This window comes from Eptatretus burgeri, chromosome 5, assembly GCF_056783735.1.
Source record: "Eptatretus burgeri isolate ZD-2024b chromosome 5, Ebu_testis_v1, whole genome shotgun sequence".
Taxonomy (NCBI): domain Eukaryota; kingdom Metazoa; phylum Chordata; class Myxini; order Myxiniformes; family Myxinidae; genus Eptatretus; species Eptatretus burgeri.
The window spans coordinates 14297370-14308737 of NC_140965.1; the positions used below are offsets into that span (position 1 = coordinate 14297370).

Consider the following 11368-nt stretch of genomic DNA (forward strand, 5'->3'; position numbering starts at 1 on the left):
TGGACATGTGGCTCGTTTTCCTGACGCTGATCCTCCTCACCAGATTCTCTCAGCGAGGGAGTCTCGTGAGTGTAGGAGGCCGATGGGCCAACCACGTTTCTCGTGGTTGCAGCAGGTTGATCACCATCTCAAGGAGATGGGGATGGGCCAGGCATCTGCCTGGGGGATGGTAAGACGGAGGCCCCTAGAATACTGGCAAAAAGCGGACGCAGCGACGCGCTGCTCTGGCGCATGCTCCCATACCTGACCTGACCACACTCCTCTTAGAAGAAACACCAGTTTATCTGTCCTAAGTTCAAAACAAAAATGAATGTCCTCAGTCCATCCACGATTTATGTTTATAAACTTGTGTTTTGATTTAGTGGGGCAGATAACAGCAATTTTTGAGAGGAATCGTGCAAATGATGATACAAGCATCAAATTTGGCATATTTGCTCTCCAGGGGATTCTAATCAAATCTGCCTGATTGGCCATTTGAAAATCCAAAATTTGAAGAAAAAAAAAACTTCAAAAAAGTCAAGATCACGAATCAATGTTGGATGCTGGCTGAGATTGGTGAATGTTTCAGAAACATCATCAAAGACGTTCCAAGTCTGCCATGTAGTTTTCTTCCCTTTACCTCGGAAGGCAGACACGACGTCACATCCAGTGAACGCATGGAAGTATGGGATCCCTCTCGCTTTATCAGGCCCCATTGCAGAAACTACCTCATGGACTGGAATCCATCGTGCCTTGGCTCCTTGGCCAAAGGCAATCCACATGTTCTCAAGACCTAGTTCCTGTAAGGATGGCAGTACAGATATTGCTATGACTCGTACGTCCGTGTCATTAGCCTTCATGATAATGGACTTGCTACCATCCGTCGTTGCATCCTTGGCGTGTACAAATATTCGAGTGTCAGCTTCTTCATGACAACATGGAGACACAGCATCCAGTGACTTCCTTGTGTTGCAAACGGCATCTTCTCCTTTTGCGACAATGACTGTGCTTGTCGTCTGTGCTTCACACATCTTTTCCACAAGGAAGTGAAACAGCTCAGTCTTGTTGCTGTCATCTCGAAGAAAGCTTCTCCAGTTACTTGGGGTCTTACTGGTTCCTGTCACTCTTCTTCTGATTCCATGCCCCCTTTTCTACCTTGCCTCGGACTTCAGACTTGACTTCTTGTACACATCAAACACTACGTCCACCCTCTCGTACCTGGCACCATAGGATTCCACCTTTGGGATGATGTCTTCTTTAGCATAGTCATCAAATATCTTTGAAGTGCGTGGAGGGAGGTAGAGCATTGATAAGTGCTGAGCCATCAATGATGACTGCATCTCCCCTTGGTTCTCTGTCTGGGATGTTCACTTGTGCTTCAAGAATTTCAGCCAGCTGTGACTTCAATTTTTTTTGAATTTATGTTTTTTTTTTTCAAATTTTTCAAAATTTGGATTTTCAAATGGCCAATCGGGCAGATTTGATTAGAATCCCTTGGAGAGCAAATATGGCAAATTTGATGTTTGTATCATAATTTGCACGATTTTTCTACTATCTCCTACATTATTTCTCATGTTCTCTTTCTCAGGGAAAGGTTACACGTTTTTTTTCATTTTCGATTGGTTCGTGATTTTCTAATTAGAGCAAGTGCTTTATCAATGCAGTATCATCATGACAACACTTGTGTAAGAATAAATGAACGTGGAATTTTCATGTTACACGTGCTTCCTTAATACATGGTACACGTGCTTCCCTAATACGCTTCAGTTTTTATCTGTGTGTGTATATGTATGTATGTATGTGTATTTGTATATGTATATATATATATATATATATATGTGTGTGTATCGCCGTCTTTACAGAGCGTTGGTTTGCCATTGCCTTCCCAGCATTGTTTCTCCATGCTCTATCCTTTTAAATGCTGAGCATCAAGCAAGGAAGCAGCATACACCCATTTTTAAAGTCTTTAGTATGACTCCACCAGGGTTTGAACGCCCAACCTCCCAGGCTCAGAGTAGAGCTCAAACCATTACACTGCTGAGTCTTGTTATCCAGATGTAGATTTGTACATTTTTGTTTTGTTTCGGTCTTCTTGTAGCAAAATGGAATTATTTGCATGAACTTCCTGAAATAACATTTCTATAGACTCGCACTTTTGTGGAGATCTTTTCTGAGCAACCTTTATCTCGTTTCCCACGTGAACCATTTTAACAGAAAACAAGTCTGAAGACGACGATGGTTCACGAGCGGTATTTGACGATGTAGATTGTTTCAGAAGTCAAGGATGAGACAATGTGATAATGTTTGACCAAGTTATAAAAATGATCAACATGATGTGGTACGATTGACGGGTTATTAGCTGCAAAATGTCGAAAACCCGGTTTCGTTCAACAACTTTCAAAATTTGACCTTTGCATAACCTTTAAAGGTCACAAAACAATGTTGTGGACATTAAAATAAGGAAACGGGATACGTGCTATAGCTTATTGGAGTTAGTTCGTCGAAGGTCGAAAACCCGGTTCGATTCCCACAACTTTAAAAATTTGACCTTTGTGAACTTTAAAGGTCAAAGGTCAAGGATTATGACCTTTGGTGCAAAACTTCCTCTGGAACATTCCAGGAACAATATAACGTCATGTAGGCTATATGGCATTTCGCACTCCTCGGATTATCCAGACTTTGATGAAATCAGCGTAAAAACAAACTTGAAGGGGGCGCCACGGGCAAGGTGTTTGAGATAGAGCAAAATGGTTTCAAGACTTTAGGTGGGGAATGACCTCAAGATTATGCACAAAAAAATATTGTCATCCTAGCTCTCAAAGTTTGAACGGTTGTATTATTTTTATGTCAAAATTCGCAATTTTCTAAGTTTGTGACCTTGTGCCCTTGACCTTGGGACGAAAATGAAAAATCGAGTTCCCTGGGGCTATGCAGGTGCCATTGGGCTAACCAAATACCAAAACCCCTGCCAAATTCGACAAACCCCCTCGGAGAAGATGCAAATTAAAATCGGCTACCCCCAAAAAACACGTTTTTTTGGGCGTGGCATGCCCATTCTCAGGAAAACACAACTAGATCATGATATAAACCTCCCACCAAAATTTTGTCAGGATCGGATCATAACCCACGGAGCTATGCTCGGGACAGACAGACAGACAGCCAGACAGACAGACAGACAGACAGACAAGCCAGTCGTCTATCAAGTCGAATTTAGTCGTTTTTCAGCCGTTACTAGCCAACAAAAGCGTCCATAGCAACGGTTCTTTCTCACACATAACTCGGACATACCATAAACCTACCATACCAGTTTCATGTATATCTGACTCATTGTCTCTGAGATATAACGAACTTCGTTTTTTTATTGTTTTCGACCAGGGTTCATTCAAAGTCTATCTTCTCTGATAGTTTTCATAGGATCCGGCTGGAAATTTTTGACAATATGGCTGAATGTACTGTCCACAGTCGCTCCTGGCCCGATTTTTGATTTTCGAAAAAAATAATTTTTGAGATTTTTTTTGAAAATTTCAAAGGTCCGTTGCTAGGCAACAGATGGGTCCATAGCAACGGTTCTCATTTGCACATAACGAGGTCATGGTATGAACCTACCAACCAAGTTTCATCAAAATCGCCATTGTATTAACGGAGCACTGGACCGAACAGACATACATACAGACAGACAGACAAACATATCGACGAAATACTGATAATAAGGGTAGACTAGATCGACTACCCAACACAGAAAGACACACACCAATAACGAATATAGTGGTGACTTACTGACTCTTGAACCAACAAGGAGCTTCCACTCTATGTCCTCTGCCTTTTTGGTGGTTGTGTCTCTCTCTCACACACACACACACACACACACACACACACACACACACACACACACACACACACACACACACACACACACACACACACACACACACACACACACACACACACACACACACACACACACACACACACCATACTTAACAAGAAGCAAGACAAGGCACGTCGAGAATCACAGATATCGTACACAAGCCAAATTACCGAGGTGGTTGCCATGACAACAGAATTCAAGCAATCACAACCGTGATCTATTTAGGTTGAGATGTCATGAGGAATAGATATCTGCAATATGAAAGTTAAATGTTCAACGGTTTTTGAAATATCGTGTACACAAACGTACATGGACGGATGATGGGTCGGACAGTCGGTTGGACAGAGTGCATTTTAATGTCCCCCGTCTCCGACCTTGTCGGAGGGGCGAGGGACAAAAATCATCAGGAATGTCCTCCTCGGATATTAGCTTTGGTTGCACTGGTGATGTATGACAGGCATAGGTTGGGCCAAATGTCCTTTCCACATGCACAAACAATTCCCTTTGCATATTCCTAAAATGCTGAAAGGACAACGTCACAAAGTGCAAAAGGACACACTGCTGCAAGGTAACAGCAAATGGTAACAGTGAAATTACATTCGTGAAAGGTGTAAGTTGTAGTGCAAGTACCGCACAAGTAAACTGCAGATTTTCGTGCATGTCTCGAGTGCGGCACCACATGCCATTGAACACATAAAGTGTCACCAGAAAGTCCAGAGAGAGAGAACCACAGTGAGGCCCGAGAGATAGTCTAAGCTATTGTTCATTAAAATATTACAATTATCATTATTATTAAGCTCTTTGTTATTACAGTGGTTGTCGCATTCTTCTTCTGTCATTTGGTGGGAAACACCGCTCGGTGGTTTTCGGGTCGCAACACACTAGCCGATGCACCGCAAACAAATTGTTGGTGACAGTTTTTGATAATCATGTAATGTGTGCCAGTTGACGACCGGTCGTCGTTCACTAGGTCTTCAGGTGTGTCGGGGACAGTCGTAAAAGATGAACATCCTCAAAGTTTACGACGAGTTATCGGTGACAATCGTGCATCATCGTGTCGTGTGCGGCAGTCTCTGATAATAATCGGTGCAGGGCAATTCATTGACCAATTCAACTTCCACTTTCAGCTGCTTCTGGTGGTAGTGTAACATCATCTGCAGCATGCTTTAAAATATATATATATATATATATATATATATATATATATATATATATATATATATTTGGAGCTTTTGTGAACTTTTAAGCCCAGAAATGTTTCGTGAAAGTTCAATATAGAGGTCTAAACCTGCCACCAGAGAGTGGCCTGAACCTGCCCTTTGTTTCTTGCATTTAACAAACCTTCAGAAACAAGAAAATAGTGCTGTTCTATGTACATTGTGTAATAAACACTTTAAATGACAAAGTCTCTGCCTTTGAATTACAATGACATGTACCTACTGGGTGTGGTTCCCTTCATGTAGAGTCTATTTGGCTGCATCATTGGTTAGGGGCACAGCTATGCCGCTGATGCAGTGCCCCCAATTACCAGTACACTGGTGCTCATTTGGCTGACCTAAGAACGATGACGGGCTGAATCAACTCCCTGGTGTTAATTCAGCAGGAAATGGGGCTCAAACTCAGGACCCTAGGATCCCAAGCCACCACCCTAACCACGAAGCCAATGCCAGGCACTGGGTGTGGTGTGGGGTGGTGTGTGTTTGGGTGAGTATGGAGTCAATGCTTGTTTCAATTGCACAACTGAATTACCTGTGACCACAAAACAACAAGTTATTGCGACTCCGCTCTGCAGCAGAAATGGCAGCCCTGAGTGTCGTGTTTCCCCTAGTGGGGCAACTTAGCTAAATATAGCATAACAATTGTGCATTTTGTGAGGAAAGCACCAAATTTGGCACACTAGTAGCCTATCATATTATGAACAGATTTGGATATTGGGCCATCTCAAATTTAGCCACTGATGGCTGTCGCAGCCATTTTCCACTTCCATGAAAAATTTTGAGATGGCCCAATATCCAAATCTGTTCATAATATGTTTGGCAACTAGTGTGCCAAATTTGGTGCTTTCCTCACAAAATGCACAATTGTTATGCTAAGTTGCCCCACTACCTCGCTATCCAATTACTGACATGCTCGCTCATCTATCTCATCAAAGAATGTTTGCCGAATATCTGGTTTCTGCTGTCCCACAGATGTCCCACAATCCCACACAGGGATTGACCCACAGATGCTTAGCTTTCTCCTGGCACGACATAGACGACGTACCAGCACTCGTGCCAAAGCAACAGTGTTTGGAGCTTTCACCATTAGTGGGGTAGATAACAGCAATTTTTGAGAGGAATCGTGCAAATGATGATACAGGCATCAAATTTGGCACATTTGTTCTCCAGGGGATTCTCATCAAATCTGCCTGATTGGCCATTTGAAAATCCAAATTTTGAAAAATTTGAAAAAAGAAAAGAAACTTCAAAAAAGTCAAGATGTCGAATCAATGTTGGATGCTGGCTGAGATTGGTGAATGTTTCAGAAACATCATCAAAGACGTTCCAAGTCTGCCATGCAGTTTTCTTCCCTTTTCCACGGAAGGCAGACACAGCGTCACATCCAGTGAACGCATGGAAGTATGGAATCCCTCTCGCTTTATCAGGCCCTATTGCAGAAACTACCTCATGGACTGGAATCCATCGTGCCTTGGCTCCTTGGCCAAAGGTAATCCACATGTTCTCAAGACCTAGTTCCTGTAAGGATGGCAGTACAGATATTGCTATGACAAGTACGTCCATGTCATTAGCTTTAATGATAATGGTCTTGCTACCATCCGTCGTTACATCCCTGTCATGTACAAATATTCGAGTGTCAGCTTCTTCATGACAACATGGAGACACAGCATCCAGTGACTTACTTGTGTTGCTAACGGCATCTTCTGCTTTTGTGACAATGACTGTGCTTGTCGTCTGTGCTTCACACATCTTTTCCGCAAGGAAGTGAAACAGCTCAGTCTTGTTGCTGTCATCTCGAAGAAAGCTTCTCCAGTTACTTGGGGTCTTACTGGTTCCTGTCACTCTTCTTCTGATTCCTTGCCCCCTTTTCGACCTTGCCTCGGACTTCAGACTTGACTTCTTGTACACATCAAACACTACGTCCACCCTCTCGTACCTGGCACCATAGGATTCCACCTTTGGGATGATGTCTTCTTTTGCATAGTCATCAAATATCTTTGAAGTGCGTGGAGGGAGGTAGGGCATTGATAAGTGCTGAGCCATCAATAATGACTGCATCTCCCCTTGGTTCTCTGTCTGGGATGTTCACTTGCGCTTTAAGAATTTCAGCCAGCTGTGACTTCAAATTTTTCAAAATTTGGATTTTCAAATGGCCAATTGGGCAGATTTGATCAGAAAGCCCTGCAGAACAGAAATGCCAAATTTGATGCTTGTATCATAATTTGCACGATTTTTCTACTATCTACTACACTACATTCTCATCCTCTTTCCGAATTCCTTCTTCATCGCCATATTGTTTAACGCAAACGGTGTCGTTGACGGTCGTGTAATGTGCGGCAGTCAAAGATAAAACAAAATTGTCCAAGATCCCTCACCGACGATGTTGCCTTGTTGCATCAATGAGTGTGAGGCGGGCAGTCCTTATATTTGGCTTCTAAGATCTCTCGATCCATGCCTCAGGCTTTACAGGTCCTGCGCACGTCACAAATTGGTACAGGAGTGGATTTGGACCCAGGTTCGAATTGAACCCGCGACGATATGTTGAGGACCTACCTGGGTGGGGTTTCATCGAGCTCCGTTTGTTTGGAGGGCCGTGAAGGAATGAGACAATGTAGACTCACAAATGAGTCACAATGGACTGACAAGTGACAATGAAATCTACATGTTCTCTTTAACATTTATCATTGATCAAAATTAAAATTTAACATTTGATTATTTGCAATTTAAAAAAAAATAATAATAATAATCGGCCTCAATGTGTCTGCTATGACTATTATTTTGTTTCTATTGTTAAACTTCTGAATAGTCAGTGCATCAACAATTGCCATTGTATTCTTCTTCCTCTTCTTCTTTCATATGCAGCACCAGGCTGCGCGATAGCATCATTGACTGAGGGCATGGCTGTCCCCTTTGTAGGTTAGAGCAATAATTTGAAATTTGTTTGGGGTGCCGGCGATAGCTCGCCTTCACTTACGCGAAAGACATCATGGGGTCTACAATGTCCACCAATGAATGCTGGCAGACAGGACAACCGTTTACCCCCCAACTCGCCCCAGACATCGCTCAACATGACAACCTCCTCGACATCTCCACCACACATCCTGTAGAGCTGACCTGACACAACGAGCAGATATTACAAAGAGAGCCTTCTTCGTAGGATTTCTCCTCTTCGCCTCCACGTTCACCTGCACGTAACGTGTGCACACCTGCACACCGGTCACATGAATGGCCAAGAGGTTAATGTTTAAAAAAAAATATATTCCAAGCTCATTTATAAGGGATAATTACGAGGGAGCTTCAACAATACCAACGGACGAGATACTCACAATACATGCCCAGGTGTGTTCCTCCTCAATGTCGATATATTTATTTAATTACTCGTGTTAATAAATTATATAACTGCGCTTTATATTGCTGTGCACACCTCGTTAAGTGCTTCCTTGGGATCTGTCTTGGACATTGTGAGCACCTTGTTCGTCGAACCTTTTTTTCAATGTCCCAGGTAATCGCTTCTCAACCTCATATTATTTAAATCACTCAATGTACACATATCCACCACTCATGGTCTCACCTTCCTCCTTCATTTCCTCCAGTACTTCACCCTCTTCTTGCTTTTCCTCTTTTTCGTCTTCCTTCACTTCCTCCTCATCATCATCCTCCACCTCTTGATCCTCCTCAACATCTCCTTCACCTCGGGTTTCACTTTCCTCCATCCATTCCTCGTTTTCTTGTTCGTTGGACAGTTCTCCAGTAGAGTGCTCCTTGAGGTCTTCGGATTCCTCCTCCTGCTCCAGCGTTTCCTCATCCGCATTGTCCTCCTGCTCATCCTCTTCCAGTCCCTCATTTCCCTCGCTGCTTTCTTCAACCTCATCGGCATTCACCTGGGTTCCAAGCGAATCTTCATCCACAGCTTCGTCGTCGTCGTCGTCCTTATCTTCGTCAGACTCGACAGACTCTTCTTGGACATCCCACTGATCTTGAGCTTCCTCATCGTCCTCCTTGTCGTGATCTTCATGGAAATTTATGTCTTTCTGCACTTCCGTTTCGACGTCACCCACACCATCAGGATCCTCAGCAGCTCCACCCATAAATCTCTCCTCTTCAAAGATATCCAAATCCTCTGCGTCGTCGACGTCCCGCCCATCGTCCGTCTCGTCATCCTGGGCTAGTGTGAGAGTACTCAGCAGGGATGCGCCAACAAGACACAGCACCAGAAAGGCTGCCATACGGTCTCGCAACACCATCTTCAACATGGTTGAGGAGAGAGAGAGAGAGAGAGATAGAGAGAGAGAGAGAGAGAGAGAGAGAGAGAGAGAGATAGAGAGAGAGAGAGAGAGAGAGAGAGGGGTCTCCACAATGAGGAGAAGGACGAGCAGAAGCCTTTCAGGAACACTGCACTGTCAGATAAACATTCACCTGGGATTGTCCTGAAATTGTGACTTGTCCGACAGTCAAGGCTCGTTCAAGTTGTTGAAAGACCCAAAGGAAGTCGCGACGTGTTCTCCTCCCTTTGCTGTTGGGAAGCTGAAATACAAGCTGACAGCTGTGTGCGTGATCAGGAAGAGCGAACGAAGCGCCAAAAGGGCTTTACCACTCCCTCATTGAACGCCCCACCTCTGTGAGTGACTCCGTCGGACTCCCCCTCCGTTTCCACAGTCCCTGAAGCGCAGTGAAAGCGAGTTGCACGTCCTCATCTGCGATCAGACATTCAGGGGTTACAACGAGTGACCCCGATGAATGAGATGGTGGGTCATGTTACCGGGTTAGCACTTTTTTGCCAACTTGAAGTTCGGTTTCCTGGACAACCGTCGAAGATCCGTGTGCTTGACAACAACAGCAACACCAAACGAAGTGAGAACATAACGAAATCGCACAATCTCAACTCGAACGTTTCACGTTTCACGTTCGAGTCCGATGCCAGGACCCATGGGGGGGAATGAGGGGAGGTCACCTTGAGGCGAGGCGCGAGATGCCAAACTTAGCGCGCGGAGCACGTGACTGCCGCACGCATCCCGCACGGACGGCCGGCTTTTTCAGGATTTCACGAAACTGAAAGATTTCACGACAATGCAACATTACACCACACTGGAAGATTACACCACACTGGAAGATTACACTACACTGGAAGATTACACCACACTGGAAGATTACACCACACTGGAAGATTACACCACACTGGAAGATTACACCACACTGGAAGATTACACCACACTGGAAGATTACACTACACTGGAAGATTACACGACACCGGAAGATTACACTACACTGGAAGATTACACTACACTGGGAGATTACATTACACTGGAAGATTACACGACACCGGAAGATTACACTACACTGGAAGATTACACCACACTGGAAGATTACACCACACTGGAAGATTACACTACACTGGAAGATTACACGACACCGGAAGATTACACCACACTGGAAGATTACACCACACTGGAAGATTACACGACACTGGAAGATTACACGACACCGGAAGATTACACTACACTGGAAGATTACACTACACTGGGAGATTACATTACACTGGAAGATTACACCACACTGGAAGATTACACCACACTGGAAGATTACACCACACTGGAAGATTACACTACACTGGAAGATTACACCACACTGGAAGATTACACCACACTGGAAGATTACACCACACTGGAAGATTACACGACACTGGAAGATTACACCACACTGGAAGATTACACTACACTGGAAGATTACACGACACCGGAAGATTACACTACACTGGAAGATTACACTACACTGGGAGATTACATTACACTGGAAGATTACACGACACCGGAAGATTACACTACACTGGAAGATTACACCACACTGGAAGATTACACCACACTGGAAGATTACACTACACTGGAAGATTACACGACACTGGAAGATTACACGACACCGGAAGATTACACTACACTGGAAGATTACACTACACTGGGAGATTACATTACACTGGGAGATTACATTACACTGGAAGATTACACGACACTGGAAGATTACACTACACTGGAAGATTGCACCACACTGGAAGATTACACTACACCGGAAGATTACACGACACTGGGAGATTACACGACACTGGAAGATTACACGACACTGGAAGATTACACGACACTGGAAGATTACACGACACTGGAAGATTACACTACACTGGAAGATTACACGACACTGGAAGATTACACGACACTGGGAGATTACACGACACTGGAAGATTACACGACACTGGAAGATTACACTACACTGGAAGATTACACGACACTGGAAGATTACACTACACTGGAAGATTACA

General features: G+C 43.9%; 1 protein-coding gene across 1 annotated transcript in view; it reads right to left on the reverse strand.

The window, feature by feature from the left end:
* The window catches only part of LOC147025884 (uncharacterized), a 63955-nt gene extending 54128 nt beyond the window's left edge, over window positions 1–9827 (reverse strand). The window contains exons 1-2 of the mRNA XM_085883647.1: window positions 8636–9827; window positions 8179–8270 (exon numbers count right to left, since the gene is read on the reverse strand). Of these exons, the coding sequence (XP_085739773.1) occupies window positions 8179–8270; window positions 8636–9317 (774 nt within the window). The 5' untranslated portion in view covers window positions 9318–9827. The remainder of the gene's footprint in view (window positions 1–8178; window positions 8271–8635) is intronic.
* Between the last annotated feature and the right edge of the window lie 1541 nt (window positions 9828–11368).